A 22567-nucleotide genomic window follows, 5' to 3' on the forward strand; every position below is an offset into this window, starting at 1 on the left:
GTGTCCAGTTTTCTCAAGGATTCCTTCGATGAACTCATTCTGGTTTCTGTTCGTGCTCCTGCCGCGGCCCGCGGAGGAGCCGCTTCATGAAGCTCAGTGCCTTCCTTTGTGATCTCGTCCAACACAAACTTCGGGTGCTCCTTTTTTAAAAAAGTTACTGCTGATGTAAATAATACAAAAATCCGTGTACTGAAAACAATGGCAGAAGGGCCCTTTGCCTGCAGAGAAAGGTGCCCTGCCCTGGGGACCTGGGAGCGCTCTTCCAAAGCCGGAGTCAGCAGATGTGTTTGGTCAGAGGCCGGGGAGCCGAGATGCTCGACCCTCTGAGTCCGTCATCCACTTTCTTTCACAACGACTTGGCCTGACCGTTGTAGCGCGAAAGCAGCCAGAGACGATAAGTAAACCTGCACGAGTCTGTGGCCGGGTTCCAGTAAATACTTAAATAACAGAGTGAACCAGGTTGGGGTCTGAAGTCACAGTTTGCCGGCTCCCGTTCTAAAGCATTTCACACTTTCGACTTAGAAAAACGGTCTTTGTAACCCTCGAGACGTGTCGTACTTGTCCCCGTGTCACCGAGTGGAGTCCAGAGCTCACCGCGGGTTCACGGGGGGCTGAGAGCAGCCCGGGTGTTGGTGCTGACAGCCTGTCCTCGTGGGATGCCATAATTCCATTTTGGGGGAATGTAGCCTAAGAAGGTCTGGATATGGGGATTTTTCCCCACCCAGTGACTGACCATGGCGTTATTTGCCACGGGGAAAACCTGGGAATAACGTCATGTCCAACGGTAAACCGTCTGAGCAAAACGGTGTCGTAGAGCCTTCCAGATAACGTCCGTGATCACAATTTTGTGAGTTGATGTTATGACATAAGGAGGAAAAACATACACCATGACACCTTGGTTAATTCAAAGAAAAAACAGGCATGCGCAGAGAAGATTTGCAGGAACGCCCAAATGTTAATACTGTTCTTCTCAAGGGAGAAAGTGTCTGGGGTTTTTACTCTGTGTGTGTGTGTGTGTGTGTGTGTGTGTGTGTGTGTGTGGTTTTTCCCAAAGACCACTTTAGTTTTAGAATAGAAGCACTTTAAGGGAGAAATAAGTACTTCTTCAACCTTTTCGCCTGACACAGGCGAAAACCTTCCAGAATGTTCTCTTCACTCAGAGGAGCCGGAGGCCAGGGCTGGGCCGGCTGCAGGGGAGCCTCCCTCCCTGTGGCTCTCCAGTCCGGGGCGCAGTCCTCATCTAGGGGCTCACAGAGCTGCCGCCTGGAGCCACTGACTGCTTCTCACGTTCGTGCGGGCGGCCGATGGGGTGTCTGCGTGTCAGTCTTCCACGCCGCGCGTAACCGTCAGCGCAGGCGTGTCCGGTCCTGTCTTCCGGCTGAGAGAAGGGGGAGCCGCTGGCCCTTCCCCCAGACCCACTCGCGCCGGGGCTGCGCGTCTGTCCCGGCTGCCGCTTCCCTCTGGAGTCGGATACCTCGGGGGTGGGCTCTGCCGTTCACTCACCAATGGTCCCCCTTTGTGCATCAACCCAGGAAAGTATTTGCTTCTGCCGTGGCCGTGCGGGACGCTGGCGTCGGGGCTGGAGCTGGCCACCGGGTCCCCGGGCACTGCCGGCGCCGAGGACGGGTCCACACCGGAGGGACGCTCAGCACTTCCGCACGGACGGAAGCCGATCGGGGTGAGGGTTCTGGCGCAGGACCCTCAGTGAAGTGCGGACCAGAGCGGGGGCGCTGCCAGTGTGCTCGAACACAAGACCTCGGACAGCGCGTCGTAGACGCCTCACGCTCCACAACATCGTGCTGGGAGAGGCACCGCCGTGGGAGGAGGGCTAGCCCTGAGTGGGGATGCTGGGGGGCCCTCCACTCGGTGCTGGGACCGAGTCCGATGATGGCAGCTCTAGAAGTGAAGGGAAAGCCGGGGGACAAGCTGGCGTCCGACGTGGAGGAAGAGTGACCCGCAGGTGGGACGACCAAGACGTAGCAGGTGCACGGGGCGGATGCGGGAGTCTGGGAGGAGCTGCGGATGGTATGCCGGGAGCACCGTGTGGAAGTGCTCTGGGGCCTGAGGACGATCCAGACCCGCCTTGGACCACAGGGCATCCGGGCTGTGGGAGCCCATGTCCGCATTCCCTCCGGGAGACACGCTGCTGGGAAGCGGTCGGTCAGGCTGGTCTGCTAACTTGGGGTTCAGGGAACTTCTCCAAGAATCCAAGGGTGTGGGGGTTTGTTTGTTGCAGAAGGGACATTGCAGACGGCACCCTGTAGGAGAGAGGGAGGAGGGAAGCAGGAGTCACGGTGAGGAGTGCGGAGACGAGAGGCGGCCGAGGGGCTGGGCGTTCAGCACCCGCGGAGGGGAGCGGGCTGGGATGGGTGCTGGGGCCACCTCGGGGCAGCATTGCAGAGTGAGTCCTCCGACCCGGGGATGTGGCTGGACTCTGGAAGGGGTCGGCCTTGGCCCGGACTGATTGTGCTTTGAGGGACCCACTGGGACCAGCCCTGGGAATGCAGCCCCGTGGTTCTAAGCCGACCCGAGGGTTCTGTGGGCCAGGAGAGAAGACTGGAAGCAATGCACGTAGCAGCCTCTTCTCCGTGTTCCCTTCCTACTGGGGAGCCCCATGGCAAGTAAGCCCGACAGCCCATTGCCGGGGGGACAGAGAGTGATCCCCGGTCCCCTTTCCCGGGACTCACTGCCCAGAGTTGGGGGGCGGCCCCTTGCCTCCATACGTCTACGCTGCTTTCGGGTCAAAAGCCCAGTTTCCCAGACCTCTCAGGAGCGCATCCGCGGTATAAAGCTAAGCGTGCTTCCCCCCATGGAACCCGGGAAGGGGCTCCGATGCCCGAGGAAACTGGAGAAGCACCCAGAGAAACAAACGTGCTGCCGTGGTCTCTCGGGGTCCTGACAGCAGGTCATGGAAATGTGTTTTCTCATTTCCTCGTGTTCCACGGCTCATGTGTCCCACAGCTGCGATTTATTTTCAGAGCAGGCTCCGGAATTTGACAGACTCTCAGGCTGGCCTGCTTCGCAGCTGAAACCCTTTGCCATTTGGTAGATGATAAAGCGAGTGACAGTTTACCCTGGGAGCAGCTGCGAGGAGCCGGCGTCTGTGAGCAAGACAGACAGGTGTCAGCCCTGGGGCGGCCGCCCGCCCAGACCCGAGCCCCCGCCTGGGGCCCCGCACGGGCAGCGCCAAACCCTTAGCAGACGGTGGGGCGGGCCTCTGCTCGGGGCTGAGTTCTGGTGGACGTGTCCTGCCTGGAGATGTCTGGGCCGCTGTGGGCCCGGCCGTGTGCCCTGCGGCCTCCCTGCTACTGTGGGTGCTGGGTCGGGGGGAGCCCACGAGGTTTCTGGTTCCCGCCCACTGTGACGTGTCTGGAATGTCCGACGGACACACAGGAGGTTCTGAGAGAGGTCCTGCTGGAGATGCTGTCTTGGTGTCCTCAGCCCCGAGGGCCCGGGGAGAATGGGACAGAGGGCCCAGGCTCCGGAGTGCCACCAGCAATGGGGAGGCGGGAGAGGTTCGGCATGGGAGGGTCCAGGAAAGAGGGACTGGTTGAGGACAGGACCAGGTTGAGAGGGACTGCTTACTATCTGTTCAGTTTGCCTGCACACAGCACCCCGGTGACTGGACAAGAGCTGCCCGCGGGCTGGACGAGAGTGTGGACAGAGCACAGGGAGCCTCAGGGTCCGAGAAGGGTTTTGTTTGTCCCCTCCCCCAATCAGTGACAATCTGACGCGTTTGAGGAGTGGAGGGGCCAGGTGGGAGGGTCTGGGGGACGGAGCGAGGCCCACGGTCTCCCGTGGAGGTGCCGCATTTCCTCTGCAGTGGGAGCCGGGTGGGGGATGGGTGCAGGTCAGTTTTTAAGCGTTTTTTTTTTTTTTTAAATAACCTGAGCCCAAGGCAGCGGCTTAAAGCCACCCAGGCGCCCCTGGTTTATTTAACAGAGAGAGATCACAAGTAGGCAGAGAGGCAGGCAGAGGGAGAGGAGGAAGCAGGCTCCCCGCTGAGCAGAGAGCCCGATGTGGGGCTCAATCCCAGGACCCTGAGATCATGACCGGAGCTGAAGGCAGAGGCTCAACCCACTGAGCCACCCAGGTGCCCCTTTTTAAGCGTTTTGATGCAGAAATGGAAATAGAAGTAAAAACCCATCGATACTCACATTACTTAATGCCACTTTGTCGCAAAGTCCTTTCCTGGATGGACGCACACAGGTTGGGTTCAGCCACGTGCCCTGGGCCAGGAACTGTCCACGGTGCTAGGACACAGTTTTCCACTCAATCAATCAATACCTTCCCGCAGGGTTCGGAGCTCGAGGTCATGGTAAACGGGCGAGCGAGCAAGTCGATCCGGTGCGGCGTGGCAAGTGGTGGGGATGTCTGTTTCCTCCCGCAGACGTGATGGTGCCTGGCTCACGTTTGCACCCCCAGGGCCTCACGGGGTGCCTGGATCTGCAGAAACTCGTGATAAATACTGAGGGAGGGAGGGAGGGGGCGGCTGGATAGGCGGGGGTGGGAAGCTCGGCCTGCGCAACCCGGAGGAGGCCTCCCAGAGGCCGTGACAGGCGAGCGGGTGCGAAGGACGAGCAGGAGCTCACCAGGGCGCCCCTCACAGGGTGCGGACTTGGGGCAGAAAGCGCGTGTCTGTACACGTGCAAGGCGGGAGGCCCTTTGAGGGGCGGGGATGCTGGCCGTGTCTGGAGCCGCACGCACCCAGTCCGGAGGCCACTGGCCACGGGCGCTCGCGGGGCACCCGGGACAGGGGGCGTTGGAACGGAGACGTGCCCTGTGTGCGTGAGACACACCAACGTCAAAGCCTCAGGGAGCGAAACAATGCAAAGTACCCCGAGGTGCTTCACGTGCCGAAACGGTAACACGCCAGGTGTGTCGTTGAAAACCGTGTCCCCGTTTCTTCTGACGTCTTTAAACGTGGGCCTGCTAGGACATGCAGAGTTACACGGGCGGCTCCGACTTTTCTCTTGGGCGGGGTACCGGGAAGTGGGGCGGAAGCGAGGGGGAGGGGCAGGCAGGGCCGAATCCCCGGGCAGCCTGGGAGGAGCTCACAGCGGCGCCGCAGCCGGGAACACAGGTGGGCCGTCCGATGCGTGTGGTCCACACAGCTGGCGGCCACGTGCAGGCGGGAAGCTGGAGGCTGGGAGCCCGTGAGCCTCAGCCGAGGGATGGCAGGAGGGCGGAGGCGATGGAGAGACAGGCGGGCACGCAGGCGGGGGTGGAGGGAAGGACTCTCGCAGGGCGTCCAGCCTTCGGACCCCGACGTCCCTGTGGATGGCGGCACCTCAGGTCGGGGAGCAGCGGCTGGTGCCGGCCTTGACGTGCGGCTGGTGGTCTGGGCCTGGGGCGGAGGGACGGAAGGGTGGGTGCTGGGGGCGTGCGGGCAGGATTCTCAGCGTACAGAGGCAGCCGTCCCTGGAGCGGATAAAGCTGACGGGGGGCCCAGTGGGAGGAGAGACGGTGGGCCACCGAGGTCTCCGGGGCGGGAGGGGAGGAAGGAGAGGAGCGGAGACCGAGGAAGAGGGTGTTGGGATCAGCAGCCAGGAAGGTGCTGGTGATTTCGGCAAACGCCGCCTCCACGAAATGCTGGGGAGAGACCAGAGTAGGGTGCGGACAGCGGCGTCCGACGGAGCGGGGACGGCAGGCAGAGGCGGCGTCCGAGGAAGAGCCACGCAGAATCGTACGGGCCTCGCGGCTCCACGCGCTCCCGGACGGAAGAGCGGGTATCCGAGAAACAAGTCGCACAGCTCCGTTTGTCCCCCTTTGCGGAGCGTTTGAAGAAAGCCTCCGCCCCTCCGCCCTCAACCCCATCAAAGGCAGAGGCTTACACCTGTGTCCCTCTCTCACTTAGGCCGGATCCTGGACCTGAAGACGGGGACAGTCAAGAAGGAGGGACAGCAGTCTTCCATGAGGATGTGCATGGGCTCGCGGAGGTCCTTCATCTGCAGGATGAGGTCTGTGGGGGACCGGGGCGCTGGGGGGGGGGCGCTGGGGGGGTGGTCCGCATCTCCTGTCCCGCCCCGGGCTCTGCTGCAGCCACACGTCAGGGTCCGTCGGAGAGGGCCCTCGTCCCTGGTCCTTGCGTCCCGCCGTGTCTGACTTCCCGCGAGCTCTGCCCCCTCCCGGGCTGGCTGCCCCTGTCCCCCAGGTCTCAACTGTCTACCGGTCCTTCAACCCGTCCAGCTTCCATATTTCTCACTGTAGTTTACGTAGGATTGATCAATTGTATACTTCCTCTTATGTTTCCTGGGCCGAATGATACATTTTTATTAGAATTTAATCATGATTCTGCCGACTGACGTTCTCGGTGTAAATATCTTGGCTCCGGGAGTGAGTGCCAGTTGCCCTGAAGAGAGGGGCTTTGAGTTAACCCTCCCTGAGCGCCCCGTGACCTGCTGCGGGGATGCCCGAGCGACTGAATTGGGGGTAATGAGAGAAGTTTCTGTCCCTGAAGAAGAAAGAACAAGGGTTTTGAGACTTCCCAGCCAGCTGAGACCGCCCTGTGCCCCAGGCCATGTTGGGGGGCCCGGGAGGTGGCTGACGGGGAGTCCATCTGGCCCGAGGGACTCTGGAGGCTCTGAAACCAGGCAGCGGTTCTCCCTCATTCGTTCAGTTATGCAACACGTTTTCCCTGCGGGCCTGCCTGTGCCAGGGGGCTGTCGCGGTGCTGGGGTTCAGCCCAGAATAAGGCGAACAAAATCCCCGATCCTGCAGAGCGTGACTTCAGTCAGGGACACGGAAGTGCCACATAGATGCTCGGACTGTGAGTGCTGCTGAGGAAAATAAAACAAATTGAAGGAGTAGGAAGGAGTGGGAGTTACTGGCTTATGCCTTGGTTTTTAGGTAGGTGAGGGGAGGGCCTGTGGCTACCGTGACATTTTGAGTGGAGACTTGGGAGTATCTGGGGAAAGAAAACACCAGGTAGAGGAAATAGCAAGTGCAAAGGCCCTGAGGCAGGGGTGTTCTTGGCCTGCTCAAGGGACGAAGGGGCCACTCTCCCAGGAGCTGAGTGAATGGGGCATGGTGATGGGAACACTGGTCTGGAAGGTCGGGATGTCAGGTCATCATAAGACATCAGCTTCTACTCTGAATGACACGGGAGGCCGTTGGTACAACGCACGGGTGCCTGGGTCGGTGTGCACACCCATCCCCGTGTGGCGGGCCTCCAGGACAGCGCCCGCTGCGGACTTTCTGAGCTGCCGCCCCAAGCCATCCCCCGTGAAGGCCCTCCCTGGGAGCGTCCCCGAGTAGTGTCCGTGCCATAAGCGCTGCCCCGTCACGCCGGCTCAGGCAGCCCCCTCCCTGCCCTGGGGCGCTCCAGGAGACAGTCTGGTGGCTTTTTGTGGTCCCAGCTCCACACGACCCGGATTCCCGTGAGGCGGGCGGCACTGCCATCTGCTGAGCGCACGACCTGGTCCTCCAAAGCGGGGTTAGTTTGAGGATGATGCCGAGAGCCAGGCCAGCTCGCCCAGGCGTTGAGGTCCTGGATTGACCCTACTGGGGGCGCACGCGTGTGCTGGCCGCTGCCCCAGGCTGAGGACACGTGGACCCTTATCTTGGCTGTGTAGCATGGCCGACACCCAGAGCGTTAGCGGTCACGGAGCTGGGAACGGGGAGCCCACGTAAGGGCGGTAGACCAAGGAGTGACCCGCTTCTCGCAGCAGGGCAGACCTGGCTGTCCGGAGCCTGGGGGCCCATGGAGCACAGAGGCTGGAAAGGCCCCCAGAGCAGCCTGGCCTCCCCGGAAGGACCCTCGGAAAGGCCGTTCCGCCCTCTGTCCGCAGTCTGCCCTTTGCCATCAGTGGCCGTGGGACTGCAGGGCAGAGCAGTGCAGGCAGTAGGCAGTGTCCCCGGACGGCGGCCCGAGCCTGAGATGTTTCTTGTCACCCGCGGGCCCCGTGTGTGTGGAGTTGCTGTCGCTGCTGAGGCCTGAAACCACATCGCTGCGGTCGCCGCCCACTTGCCCGCTTTCCTGAAAGCCCCCCAGTGGCACAGACGTGAGTCTGCGTTTGGAGCGTGGCCAGGGTTCCCTAGAGTCTTTCTGTGTCCCCGGCCTCCGGGCCGGGCCCCGATCCGGGCCCAGGGGGCCACACTGCCCTGGCCTTCAGGGACAGTCCAGGTTCCAGGGCACACGCAGGCCCGCGTCGACACTCCGGAAGGGAGCTGGCTGCCGGGCTCGCGGGTCCGTGTGTGAGCATCACGGCAGACCCACCTTTCTGACCGCAGCGCTCTAGGCTGTAGAGGCTTGCTGAAGCCTTTACTCATTCTGACTGTTTCTGATCTCAGGTGTGGAAACGCTCCTCTGGACCACCTCCCTCTGAACAGAATAACCACCATGAGAAAAAGATTCAGGTCAGTAGGCTTTTCTGACATGGGTCTGGGGCCATGCTTGGAGAAGGACTGAGTGCGCTGAGCCACGGGGCGGTGGGACCCGGAGAGGGGCTGAGCGCAGGGAGCGGCGTGGGGCACGCGCCTCGGGGCTGCACACGCGAGGGTAGCGGGGAGCTGGGTGCAGCTTCGCAGGAGGGAAAGCAGGCTGCTGGGAAGGCAACATCCAAACCCGCAAGGCAAGCGTGACCCCTGCGGTTTAGACCGCGGAGGAGCCATCTGTGGCCTTGCCTGCCCGCCAGGTGCCGAGAGCCGTCTCACAAATGCTCTTTCTTTAGGAACGGCCTTGGTCCCGTGAAAGAAGGGGAGGCCCAGTATGCTGTGGTCCACTGCACCGGGTACATCAAGGCGTGGCCCCCAGCAGGTAAGTGGGAGCCACACACTCATCCCAAGGGAGGCAGGCGCTCTTCTCACCTTACCCTGCTTTCCCACTAGGGACGTCTTCCTATGGAGAGAGGCAGAAAGCTCTTCTTTGCGGTAAGAACATAACAATCTTCATAACTGGAAAAAATCGTGCTTCTTGAAGCAAAGGTTTCTGGAAAGCAATCCTGCAAGGGTGGTGGGAGCCTCAGCTGTTTCTGAGTTCTGTCACCCGGAGCCCAGGGTGAAGTGGCTTTTCAGATGGTACCTCCGACGACACTCACTGGGAGCGTTCAGACAGACAGACGGACCACGGCAGGGTCTGCTGAGGGTGTGGAACCCTCCTGGCAACCCTCAGACAGGGCGGGTGGGGGTGGAAAACGGCGCCGCTGCTTAGGGAACCGGGTGGCCGGTCGTCACAGTGTCAGTCATAGAGCTGCCCTGTGACGGAGGAGTCCCACTCCCAGGGGAGCGCAGGAGACCCCAAAGCATTTGTCCACCAAGACACGTGCACATGAACGTTCACAGCCATGTTCATGGCCAGAATGTGGAAGCAACGGAAATGTGCTCGTCTGATGACGAATGGATAAATAGAAGATGAAGTGTCCGTGTGACACAACATTATTCAGCCTATCGAGGAAGCGAGGGGCGGACCCATGCTGCCACGCTGGTGAGCCTGGAAAACGTCACGCCGAGCCGGGAAGAGAGGCCAGATACACAGGCAACACGTGATCCGATTCCGTTTATGTGTCACATCCCGACAAGACGGGTCCTTCCCGACGAAAATAGTTTGGTTTCCGGGTGCCGGGGAAATGACAGGTCGTGGGTATGGCGTTTCTCGTCAGGGTGACACAGAGGTTCTGGAATCAGGTAGGGGTGATGGGCACACAGCTGCGTACCACTTCATGGGTGCTGCAAGGACGGCGTCATGCGGCTTTCCTTTCCCCCTCCTCCCGCATCACCCGCGGCTCTGCCCCATGCGGCTCACGTATCCGTGGGCCTCGTCACCCTATGCATTGTTAGGTTATTACTTGGAACGCGCAGAAGTATATTAGCTCAATTAAGAGTAATAAAAATAAAGTTATTTTACCTAAATTTATTCTTTCTCTGACACTCTTCCTTCTCTTAGCGGATCCGTGTTTCTAACCCGCGTTGTTTCCTTCTTCCTGAAGAACCTCTTGTAACGTTTCTTGCCGGACAGCTCCGCTGGTGATGAGTTCTCTCTATTTCTGTTTTTCACAGAAAGCCATTTTTTTTCCCCTCACTCTTGAAGGATAATTTTACTGGATATTGGATTTTAGGTTGGTGCATGTTTTCCTCCAATACTTTAAATATTGTCTCTTCTTAGGGCGTCTGGATGGCTCGGTCAAGTGTCTGACGCTTCATCTTGGCTCAGGTCTCAGTCTCGTGGTGTTGAGTTTGAGCCCCACGTTGAGCTCCGTGCTGGGCGTGGAGCCTGCTAAATGATGAATGAATGAATGAATGAATGAGTGAATATTCTCTCTCCTTGTGTCCACGGTTTCTGATGAGAAGTCCACAGAACTCTTATCCTTGTGTTTCCACAGGTAGTGTGGGCCTTTTTTGTTTTGTTTTTTTTTTTAATTTTCTGGCTTCTTTCAAGATTTTTTCTTTGTCTTTGGTTTTCTGCAGAAAACCTCAGTTGTTCCACAACGTGCCTCAGGACTTCATTTTGTTTTGCTTTTTGGTTATTTCTACTTCTTGGTCATGTCTGAGTTTCCTGCATCTGTGGTTTGGTGTCATTAATTCTAAAAAATTCCCAGACATTATTTCTTCACAAGTCCTTTGGTTCTATTCGCTTCCTTCTCTTTCTGGCATTGCGAATGTCCAGGCATTATATTGTCTGAAATGGTGCTACGAGTTGGGGGTATCGTGTTCTGGATTTTTTTCTCTCTGTTTTTGTCTCTCTGCATTTTATTTTTGGGACTTTCAGTAGACACGTCTTCAAGCTCACTGAGTCTTTCTTTGGCGGCATCCAGTCTACTGATGAATCTATCAAAGGCGGCCCCCGTTTCTGCAGTGTTCGTTATTTCTAACATTTCCTTCTGTTTTCCTCCTGGAGTTTCCATCCCTCTGCTTGCGTTACCCATCTGTTTTTGCTATTGTCTGTTCTCCCAGTAGAGCCCTTGCCGTATTAATTGCAGTTATTTTAAATTGCCCGTCTAGTAATTTCAAGGTCTGTGTCATTCATATCTGAGTCTGGTAATGATGCTTACTTTGTCTCCTCGGGCTGTGTTTTTTCTTGCCTTTAAGCACACCTTGTCAATCTATGCTGAGATCCAGATGTGACGTGTGGGTAATAGTGGCTGAGGTATATAGGTCGTAGTGCACAGTTTAATTTAATTTTTCCAGGAGTTGGCTGTGTTAAATGTTGGCTGTGTGTACATATACACACACACATATGTATACCAGCTTGACATAAATACATAAAGTATATATATTTCTTAGTTTATGTACTTTTTATTTATATGTTTTCTCCTACATAAACCATAATGCACAAAATTGTCAGGGTGCTGCTTGCCCAAGGGCCCAAGCTTGACTCGAGACAGGAACTCATAAAGCCGCACTGCCTCACAGTGCTCAGAGCCCGGACCTCTGCTCTGTAGATCTAGAAACGGTCGTGACGGCGCTCTAGAACTGGTCAGCCCCAGAGGACGTGGGAGAGCCCTCAGAAGCTGACGTCTTCCTCGGGCGCGGTCCTGCCATGCTGTGGGGTTACCTGGTCTCTGACACGGACGCTCCTGTCTGTGGTTCAGGGAACCTGTGAGCTTCTGCGCTACTTGTGAGACCAGATGTGTCTCAGAAGGTGTGGACAACCGGGAGACAGACTTCCCACAGCCGTGCGGCTCATGAGCACACATGATGGCCGCATGTGTGCCCGTTGCTGAGCAAGGCTGTCCAGCTCCAGACATGGGCCTGTCCCTGGGGGAGCACAGAGATGTGTGGCTGGGGTGGAGGGAGGGCAGCACCTACAGAGATGACCACGGGAGAGTGAGGTGAAACCACAAGCTCTGGGGACAGAGGTGGGACCCGCACCCCAAGTGACCCCAGGGTCAGGGGAGTTTCCCGGACAAGGCTTGTCCCTGGGCGGGTCGGTACCACCAAATCCAGCTCTGGGGAGCCTGTCCTGTTCTTAATGTCTTCCTCTTCGGAAGTCGTTAATCATTCTCATCATACCAGGCGAATCCCTCATCCTGTTTCTGGCCACAGGGTGCTCTCCTTCTGACCACTTTGTCTGGGCTCCAGACCTAGGGTATCATGAGAAACGCCACGATGGTCATGAGTCTAACTCAGAGGATCCTTTTGGAATGAGCAGAAGAGATGAGTCTGAGACCCAGGGTGCGGGCTGGTGTTTACCCCTGGAGCCTGCACAGGGGACCCCAGGCGGGCCTTCCTGGAGTCGCATGAGGTCTGTCCCCACGAGCGTTTGGCGTGGTCAGGGTATGGCACAGCAGGACTTAGCATGACATCTTTGGCGACCGCCTGTAATTGTGCCAAGTGAGAAAGGGTTGAAGGAGCCAGGGTGTTTGTCTTGGAGAAAGCAAGGCATGATGTCTGTCTTGAAGTATTTGAGGGGGTGTCATATGAAGGAGGAATTAATCTTACTTAGGATAGTTCCGGAAGGCACAGTTGGGACCAAAAGAGGAAAGTTACCAAAAGGCAGATTTTAACTCAGTTGGAAGAAATGAGCAAAGGATGTGAACAGGGTATTAAACACATAAATATAAACACATACACACACTAAGCAGATGGGAAATGTTTAGTTCCCTGTTAGAGCTGCAAATCGAAATAATTTGATATGGTCTTCTCTTACCTATCAAACGGCAAAAAGCAAAAAAGACAAAATACACAGCATTGGTAATATTCAGAAAAACAGACACCTTGAGGTACTGCTGGTGGAGATTTTATAAATCAGCGCAGACCTATAGACTCGTTTGCTGGCGTTACCAAGTGCTTGAAGATGTCCATTCCCCAGTGGACAGGACTGCTTTTGTAGGAATTCAGTCCAGGAAATAAATCTGAGAAGTTTAAGCTTTACGTGTTATGTACACATTTATCTATTATCTGTTATCTGTTATATATATCATATGTTATATATATATGTTTCAGCATTATATATAATCGTAAAAGTATTCAATTAGTCTAAATTTCGGGGACGGAGAGTTGGTTGAAAGCAGCACAGAGCATCTGATGGGGTACGTGACCACAAACTATATGTGCTGTCAAAGGATACTTAAGAACGAAGCAGAGTGCTAGGAAGTGTGAACAAGAATGGCAGGTTATGCAGCAGAAACAGATCCCATGTTTACCTTTGTCGGAAGTGAGCAGCGTGTCTCCGCGTTGATAAATTGTACGTATAATGTAACCCACTGTTAATCCTGTGGGGCGCCGCGTTCCTTCCTTGTCTCTTCTCTCTTCACGCTTGCATTTGCCTGGCTTGTATGGGATTTTCATAATCACAAAAAATGATGTTTTTGTTTTTTTAAAAGATTTTATTTATTTATTTGACAGACAGAGATCGCAAGTAGGCAGAGAGGCAGGCAGAGAGAGAGGAGGAAGCAGGCTCCCTGCCAAGCAGAGAGCCCGATGCGGGACTCGATCCCAGGACCCTGGGATCACGACCCAAGCCAAAGGCAGAGGCTTCAACCCACTGAGCCACCCAGGCACCCCAGAAAATGATGTTTTAAAGAAGTCAGTCTGGGGACACCTGGGTGGCTCAGCCAGCTAAGCCCTGGCTCTTGCTTTCGGCTCAGGTCATGATCTCAGGGTCGTGAGATCGAGCCCCACGTTGGGCGCCATGCTCAGCGGGGAGTCTGCTTGGGATTCTCTCCCCTTCTGTGCCTCCCCCCTGCTCACACACACTCTCTCTCTCTTAAAAAGAAGAAGAAGAGGAAGAAGCAGCAGCCAATCTGAATTTTCTAAAGCACATTCCAGACGGTTGGATTAAGTGGCTTGCACTGAATTCAGAAATTACGTCTTTTTTGTTTGCGTTTTGGTTTTGTTTTGTTGTTGAATTTCACTGCTGTGCTTCTACGAAGGAGAAGGTTCTAGAACACAAGCCTGCATCCACACGTGATGATTACAGCCTGCCTCGGGGGTGCTCAGCTGATGCCGCCTATTCTGTGGCTGAGGATACGCTGGCCCTTGGTGGATAACCACACTCTCAGCACGTGTGACACTTCGCGCTTCCCACAGAGATCTCTCTAGACGGCGTGCACGCTGCACTCACTTCCCACCCCAGTGCTTAGCTCGGACCTGGCACGCTGTGGCTGAGGCTCACCGATAGCAGAGGGAGCCTGAGCATGAGAGGCACGAGCCACAGAGCCCCCTCCCCACTGTGCAGTCCAAAGGAGGGGCCAGATCCGGTCAGCGCCCCCCTCCCCTGGGTCGGACCATGGGTCCCCTGGGCAGACGCATGGCCTCATGTGCAGAGATCCCCCCAGTCCCCCCACGGATCGTCGGGGGTGAAGCAAGCCAGTGTGTATTTCCTATAGACTGGACAGATGGACGGAGGGATGGATGGATGGATGAAAGGGGAGAAGGAAAGACGGAAACAGAATAGTTGACCTACGGGGGTGGATATGGGAAAGAATTTCATGCCAGAATTTCCAAAGGCGCTTGTACAATCTACTTTCCCAGAAGCCTTTTAAGCTGGAAGAGAGAGTCATGGGGCCACAATGAGGTGGCTGCAGTGAGGTCATTGGCACGCTCACCCCGGGATAAGGTCATGGGACTGGAGCAGTGACTCCCCCCCCCCACTTCCATGGGGCCTCACGAGTGCTCTGGAGCCTTGCTATCCCTGCTCGCCCCAAGCTCCTTAATTACAAATGTGACTAGAAAGGCTGAAGTCCTAAGCACCCATGTTGCTGAAGATCTATTGATGGGCGCCCTTGGACATCTCTAGAGGTGAGCAGAAGAGGTAGACCTCGTGCAGCAGACAAGGGCCTCGGAAAGGAGTCCTGGACGACCCACGTGCGGCCCATGGGCCTCCTACGCAGCCGGCTGGCGGAGCACTCAGAACTCTGCCTGGGGCCCGCCGACACCACTGTGCCTTCCCGTGGGTCCCGAGCCCCATCTGTGACACGGTGGCCTCCCCGGTCCCCCTCGCTGTGCTGTGTACTACGTGGGTTTCATTTGAAATGTTTGGGGTGCGACGGGAAGAAAGAGCAGGGTTCCAAAACAGTCCCCTCTACTTCTGCACCTGCTTCGTCTCTAGAAGCAGATGCGCCGTGGCCAGCAGGCTCAGACAGTGAGGAAGTTCACCTCTTGTGAGGCGTGCTCGGAGCTCAGGGAAATGCCGACGTTGGGAAGATGACATTTTTTGCCCCAGCTGGTTGTCATTGCCCTGCTGCCTTGCGTTTCAGACAGACATCCGGCCTTGAGCCAGAGGCCACCTCCCTGCAGGCCTGTCCTCAGGGACTGTGCTCTGACCGGCTTGCTTCACCCCCGATGATCCGTGGGGGGCCTGGGGGGATCTCTGCACATGAGGCCACGCGTCTGCCCAGGGGATCCATGGTCCGACCCAGGGGCGCTGGGTCTGAGGGGGGCGCTGACCGGATCTGGCCCCTCCCTCGGGCTGCACGGTGGGGAGGGGGCTCCGTGGCTCGTGCCTCTCATGTTCAGGCTCCCTCTGCTATCGGTGAGCCTCAGCCACAGCGTGCCAGGGGCCTGAGGGGGTTGGGGGTTAGGGTCAGCATCTGCTGTGGCCGGGCCAGCGCTGTCCCCTCACCTGAGAGCCCAGCCCAGCCGCAAGCTCATCCCCAACGGCCCTGCGCTTCTTGAACGTCTCTTGTGGGACACAGCGTGTGTGTGTGTCTTGCCTTCATTTGAAAATCTCCAAAAGCTGCTTCATCTGAATGGAGACCCCTGACCCGCCAGGTGGTGGCTGCACCCCTGCTCTTTGATCCTCGGCCACCCTGTCCTATCTGTGGTGCCCGCACACCTCCGTGCCCCTTGGGGACCAGCTCTTGCCCCAGCAGGCGAGCCAAGGCCCTGGTCAGACAGCACAGCCAGGAGAGCCCAAGCAGCAGCTGCGGACGTAGTCCAACTCCTCGCTCCTGGGCCGGGCACGGCCACCGCTCTGCGTCCTTCAGTGAAGGTGCTCGAGGTCCCGCCACAGGCCAGGCACTTTGCGAGGTCCTGGGGCCCCTGGGGCCGGCTCGGCTGGCACGGGTCCTGCCTTGGTAGCTCACTGGCCAGGGGAGGGGACAGGCAGGCATGCAGGTATCGGCAGAGCCTGGCGTCGGGGGTCAGCAGAGGGGCACAGGTGGGGAGGCAGGCTCCCATCCGATGGGAGCGTCACAGTCGGCTTCTCTCTCCTCCCCACTGTGGCCAGCCCTCATGGAGAGCCCCACAGGCAAGGAGGGGGTAACACCAGAGCTGAAATGTAGGCATGAAGGAGATGTAGGAATTTCCTAATTGAAAAAAATGTTCTGCAGGCCCAGAGCTGGTGTGGGTGAGGGTCTGGGGTTTGAGTAACGACCACAGCTCCCTTGGTGACTGCTCGCTGCCTGCGGGGCTCTAGGAATGGCCTCTGTGTGCTCACGCTCTGTAATTTTTACGAGAAATTTTACAGAGGAGACACCAAAGACCCGAGTGGTGCCGTCATGAGCCCAGTCCCCAGCCACAAGCGGGACGGCTGGGCTGTGAAACCAGGCCTTCCTGACGCGCTCACCACGGTGCTCTGCTCGCTGCCAGTGGGAGGGGAACTGGGCTGGCCGCCCTGGGTGGCTCACCGCAGCTGGCGAGGGAGATGGTTGAGTCCAGTCCAGGGGTCGGGGCCCCATGGGCCAGGCAGGGAGTGTGGACCCTGCCCTTCAGTCCACGGAACGTCACTGAAGGCCACTGAAGGTTCTTACAGATCAGTCTGCATGTTGGAGTAAAGTGGGAGGAGGAGCAGGGATGGGCCCGGAGGCCAGGGGACCGGAGGAGACTCACCCAGGGAGAAATCGTGCCCGAATCAGGCCATGCCTTGCAGAGGGAGGCGGATGTGGGATGCGGGAAAAGCAGGTGTGAGCTGTGAGTGCGGCTGGCAGGGTCTGGGTCCACGATGGATTCCAGAGGCCCCGTGCCTAGGGGTGCACAAGACTGCCTCCCCTTACCCGTGCGGATGGGTGTGGAGATAACCTGGGGCTTTAGACGCGTAACACAGAGATCAGCCATGTGGGCATCGTCTTACATCATCTGTGTTTCCAGAAGTTGGTCACCCACGCTTGGTCGGCCCCGCTGGCTCAGCCTCATCTCTGGACTGCGTTCCCTCCGCCGTCTTGTCTCCCTCACTGCTGGCCTGAGCCTGTGGTCTCTTGCAGCAGGAGTGAGAGGGCGTGCCATGCCCAGTTCCTCCCCCGTCTGCGCCGTCCTCCCTGGAGCCTCCCCGTGGCCGCCCCGGGAACTCCTGGGTCGAGGGGCTCCCTCTCCGGAGAGGGCAGAGACGGGCTTTTGTTTCCCTTTTCTGTCAGTCTGCTTCTCCTTTCTCCCGCTGTGCCGTTTGTAGGTTGTTTTGAGTGTATCCCTGGAATTCAAGACTTTCACTCACATGGCATCCAGGGTCGGGCTGTTTTCATTCCTCTTAACTGGTGCTGGGTGGGCCCTCGCGCTCGCACAGTGGGGTCTGTCTTCTCCACGGGGAAGTTCATCTGGACGGCTCTAGCCTGCTTCTCGGCCCGCCCCGCTCACACCTGCGGCCGCGTCGATCCCCCCGTCGGCTCCCCTCCCACTTACGCTGGTCAGAAACCTTTTCTTCCAAGTTCTTGGGGAGCTTCTCAGTCCGAATCCTCTACGTGTGATGCCCGTTTAAGTTTGTGAAACTCCGCAATGGTACGTTTCACGTGAACTCAGCACTTGCTGAGTTAAGGCTGTGACCTTTTCGTAACGTCCTCTTGCGTCATGCCGGGTCATTGAGTTTGGGGGTTTTCCACTCCGTCTCCCCTTTTTCACATGCTTGTATTTTCCCACGTGGCTCGCCCTCCAGAGGCTGCCGCGTGGTTGCCCGTTGCGAGGCTTGGGACTGCTTCCGTCACTGGCCGTGTGGGTTCCAGTTCAATCTCTCAGGCCCTGGCAAGGGCAGAAGAGGAATGCTTCCCTTTCCTATTACCCGACCAAGGGTCCATTTGCACCCGAGGACAGAGGTGGGGACAGGAGATGACTGAGGTCACATAGGGCCCCGGTCAGACACACGGTCATGCAGCCGCCATGCTGCCTTCTGGGAGGTGTGGGTTCAAGCCTGGCTCTCCCTCATGATTTGCCCCCGTTCCGCACTAATCTCAAGCCACCGTAGCACGAAGCTCATGGGTTGGCCTTACTGGGGTCCTTCCACACACACTCCAGGTGTCCTTTCCCTCCAGACACAGGGGACTTGTGTCTTGGTCCGCTCTTCCCTCCGTCCGGTCTTGCCCTAACCACGCACCCCCAGATTTCCTCACACTTGCGAGTCAGCCTAGGGCAACCCTCCCGGTTTCCGGTACTGACGTAGATTCTCTTAGCTCAGTCCCTGGTCACTTCCACTGTCATTTGCGAGGTTCAGGTCATTTCTCAAATGGTCTCTGTTTGTTCTTTTGATCTCCAGAGCTCTGCTTTGCAAAGTGAGGGGACCCATTTCTTTAGAGGCACCAGCAGGGTTGCGGAAATGCAACATACCTGCAGGTCAGCGTTTCCCAAAATAGCTTCTGAGATTGCACGTCCCCAGAGGTGCACCATGAAGCAAAGATCCTGTGGTCAGTGATGTGGGAAACTTCATGTTCTGTTTTCCCTTCCTAGAGAAGCATACTAAATGCTCTGTGTAGGTCCAAGTGATGAAACCTCGTTATCTTTGTTGAAACTATGCTTCCCAAATGTATTTGGCCAGAGAAACCTTTTTTTTTTTTCTAAAACATATTACTATTCCTCAGAGAATATCTTGGAAGCATGTTATGAGGGAGTGGCTGGAAGCACTTGCAGAGGTAGTTGTTTCTCCCCTGCATCTGGCGGAGGGCACGGATACGTCTTAATTCATATGAAGATGTCAGTCCAGGACAGACTCCATCCAGTGCTACTGAAGCACAGGCCAACTTTCCATGAGTGTCTGCACAGGGTTCGCGCAAGCCCGGGTAAGAGATGAACACACATTTCTGGCCAATGGTGGGGTTTTATCCCAAACAGAGGTTTCCAGTTACACACTTGTTTTGCATGACTCAGGATTTATTTAAACCTGGTGTTAGTGCAGTGAGTTTCCGAAGGAAAGGTAATTGAACGTGGGGCAAAATGAGCTTGTGACACCGATTAGGGAATGACTGGAATCTGTTAAAATGGCTGGAATTATCCCATTCCTATTAAAACCCACTTGGATAAATGTTGTGGCTCCTGCCAGGAACTGTTCCCTCCTGACACCATTTCCTGCCGGCTCTGGCATCCCACCGAGCAGCCCAGCACTCGTCTCTCTGTTCTAATACTAACCACATGGCACCATGGTGATCTGGCTCTCTGTGTCCCCCTGGCAGCCAGTGAACTCCTTGAGAGAAGGCGCCGGGTCTCATGCACCACTGAATCTCAGGGCAGCCCGGCCACGGCCCCGGAGGAGGAGCTCCCAAAGTGTATCAAACATGACGGGGGACATGACTGAACTTGGACCTGGCCTTTGGACCCACAGAATGCCAGAGCCACAGAGAACCTTGCACGTCGCCTCGGGCCAGCCCCTCCTGCATGCAGAGGTAGAACCAGAGTCCCACAAGACTCTGTCTCCGTGGACCCCAGCATCCCTCCCCCGCCCCCGACCCCAGAGGAAGCCTGTAGCCAAGCAGAGGCTACCCCTTTTGAGGAGTGCTAGGACGGCACCTTCCACGTCCCAGTGCAAGCAGGAACTGGTTGTACTGATTTCCGGGTGCTGGGCACTGTGCTCTCTGCTCGTGGATGTGCTCTCACCCAGTGCACTGCAGCTCCATTTCACAGACTGCAACTGTCCTTAGTCCAGTTCCTGAGCCTCCGGGAGGCTGGAGGCTCTGCAGTCGGGATGCAGGAGAGTCAGGACGCCGAGTCAGGGCTCCTGTCCTCCGGCACGGGAGCCCTTCATCACCGTCGAGCCACTCTCTTCCCAAGGACTTGTCTTCTGGGGTGCCTGGCTGGCTCAGTCGGTAGACCACGCGGCTTCTGACCTCAGGGTCATGAGTTCAAGCCCCACGACGGGCATGGAGCCTACTTTAAACATAAACAGACACACCAAAGATGTGTCTTCTGTGATTTGGTGTCAGCCACGAGGACCACTTTTCCCTGAAGCATCTTTCCTGGAACCAGTTTGGCTACTCGGGGCACTCACTGGGAGGCCTTGCAGCAGCCTGTCATCCAGAGAAGACCCTGTCACCGCCATTTCAAATATGAAGGCCATTTGCGCCTCCCTGTATCGGGGGGTATGGGGTGACCCGCAGAGCTCAGCTGCTGTGCTCTGAGACATGCTCTCCAAAGGACACACGCGTCTTCTTTAGCTCCTTGCTTGGGCCGAGGGCCATTTTCTCAGAGGTCCCATGGGGCCAGTACACTGTAGGGAGAGACCAGAAGGGGAGCTCAGCCAACCTGTAGCAGAAAATTACTGTCTTCTACCAAAAGTCTTTGCCCTTCCTGTATTTGGGAAGATTCCTCCTTGGACGAGCTGGAGGTGTGCTTTCACAGATGGGAATCAACGGCACTGAAATCGGCGACCAGCGGGGAGCCTTCTGAGGTTTTCCAAAAAGGGGCTTGAAATTGGATTGAGATGGTGCTTTGGTGGGGTGTGGACATGGCAATAGCGTGGACCGTGGCTGGGGGAGGTGGGATAGGAGGGGGTTGGGGGAGAGCACAGCGACGGGACAGGCGTGTGGAGGCAGCCCTGGGGGTGGAGGACTGAGGTCCGTGGGAGGAAGGAGCATCCCTGCTGGGGGAGGAGGGAGCAGCCCTGCTGGGCAGTGGTCCCCATGGTGAAGGTGCCCTGGATGCAGCCGGGTCTCAGGGCCTGCAAGAGGCGGGTGGCCTCGGGCTTGGGTTGCGAAGAACACATCTTCCGAGGGCCGAGTGGAAGGGGCTCGTCTGGGAGCCAGTTAGTTTGAGAAAGGCCAGCAGGGGCGAGTGGGGCCTGGTGTTCATGGGGGCAGACGATGGAGCGGAAAGCAGTGAGACGCCGGGGAAGGTGAGGGGCGCGGACAGAACCGGCGCGGGGCTGCCCGAGGGGCAGGCGGAGGCGAGCGGTGGGATTGGGGGTGCCAGCCAGCGCCCAGCGAGCCCAGTGCTGTTGGGGTGGTGGGGGGAGCAGCAGCACAGCCCCCAGCAGGCCTGAGGCTGGGCGTGCGGACCGCCGGCCTCACCTTCTGCACTGGTGGGAGGTGTTTGATTCTAGAAGGCAGCTGGTGGGGCGCCTCATTGTGTCTGTGAGAGCTGAAAGTCACCGTGAGGTCCTGCCGCCAGGGTGGGGAGCACGAGAGGCTCAGTGTCCTTTGCTTCCCTTGGAAAACAGCCCACTGCGTTCCATTGAAGCCCCCCCCCCCCGCAAGGAAGGTGACAGGGCCTCAGTCTCACAGTGGGTGGGGCCACAGCCCCCTCCTCCCCTTATGGACAGTGAAGCTGAGGCCTGGCGAGGGGCTGCTGGTGTGCCCCCTGTCCCTTTCTCCCGATGTCCCCGCTGCCCCTCCGTGTGGCCTGAGTGGCTCAGCCCTTGCTGGCTAGCCTTTTGTCTGCAGATCATGATTTATTGGAAACAAAGCTGTAGCTTCTGAGTTCAAATATAAACAGAAGATACTCATTTACGACTTTCCTTTTAGACAAAAAATGATGCATGTAAATTGTCAAGATTTAGGAGCAGTTCATTTGGAAAGCAGTGTTGCAATTCTGCCAGTTGTTTTAGAATTGAACTTCTAGCACCATGGGGTGCATTTTCTCCCAGTGTGGGGAGTCAAGGGGTGGAGTTCTAACGTCTGGGTCGAAGTACACCATGCGCACGTTCCTGGCACCGTGGGAGAACAGGGCACCACCTCAGAAGACCCCTTTTCAAGTACCAGACGGCATGTGCTGGCCTTTATTTTTATCCTGTTGTCTTTATTTTCTTCCGATAACTATGACAAAACTAACCCATCTCCATTAAGGAAACTTAAAAGGTCTATAAAATCTTTGAAAACACAGTAAAATTCACCCACAAACCTATTTTTTAAAATCTTTAAGAGGTAATGAACTAAAAATAAGTCTCCCTTCCTACCCAGGTCCCATCCTGGAGAACCAAGTGGTAACATCCCAGTGCTTCTTATTCTGTGTGTGTATGTGTGTGTGTACGGTTGAAGCTCCTGTATATTTTATTGTTTTTTAACTTCTCGTGGGTATCATAAATATGTTTCCAAGGTAGGACATGTAGCGCTACTTCCTTCTCTAAAGTGGCTGCACAGTAGCTCAGCGCCATTCCTCAGATGGGAGCACTGAGGTGGTTTTTAGGTTGGGGCTCCTGCAGGAGATTCTTCAGTGAATGTCCTTGAGCACTTCTTGACCCACGAGTGCTGGTGTGTATGCCGGGTCACCTCAGCATTGGAATAACAAGCATATAAGTCCTTTTTTATAGAAACTGCCGTATTTACCCTACAAGGCAGGATGGGAGTGTGTCTGTCTTCCCACATTCCCACCGACAATGATTCCATTGTTTTGTAAGTTTTGCCAGTCTGATAGTGTAGGGGGAAAGGATGTATTTCAAATTGGATATTTTTCCTTAGCAAGGTTGAATGTCTTTCCCTGGGTATGTTGACTCTCTGTATTTCCCTGCAAGTTGCTTGTTCATGGTGTATGCCCATTTTCCTGTCAAGTGGTGTGTTTTCTT

At 56.8% G+C, this 22567-nt stretch overlaps 1 protein-coding gene across 1 annotated transcript in view; it reads left to right on the forward strand.

Moving 5' to 3' along the window:
• ARNT2 (aryl hydrocarbon receptor nuclear translocator 2) overlaps positions 1-22567 on the forward strand; it is a gene marked incomplete at its 3' end in the record, with an annotated part of 141015 nt that overhangs the window by 76760 nt on the left and 41688 nt on the right. The window contains exons 6-8 of the mRNA XM_080808935.1: positions 5858-5960; positions 8293-8358; positions 8673-8758. Of these exons, the coding sequence (XP_080665061.1) occupies positions 5858-5960; positions 8293-8358; positions 8673-8758 (255 nt within the window). The remainder of the gene's footprint in view (positions 1-5857; positions 5961-8292; positions 8359-8672; positions 8759-22567) is intronic.

This window comes from Martes martes, assembly GCF_963455335.1.
Source record: "Martes martes genome assembly, chromosome: 7".
Lineage (NCBI taxonomy): Eukaryota > Metazoa > Chordata > Mammalia > Carnivora > Mustelidae > Martes > Martes martes.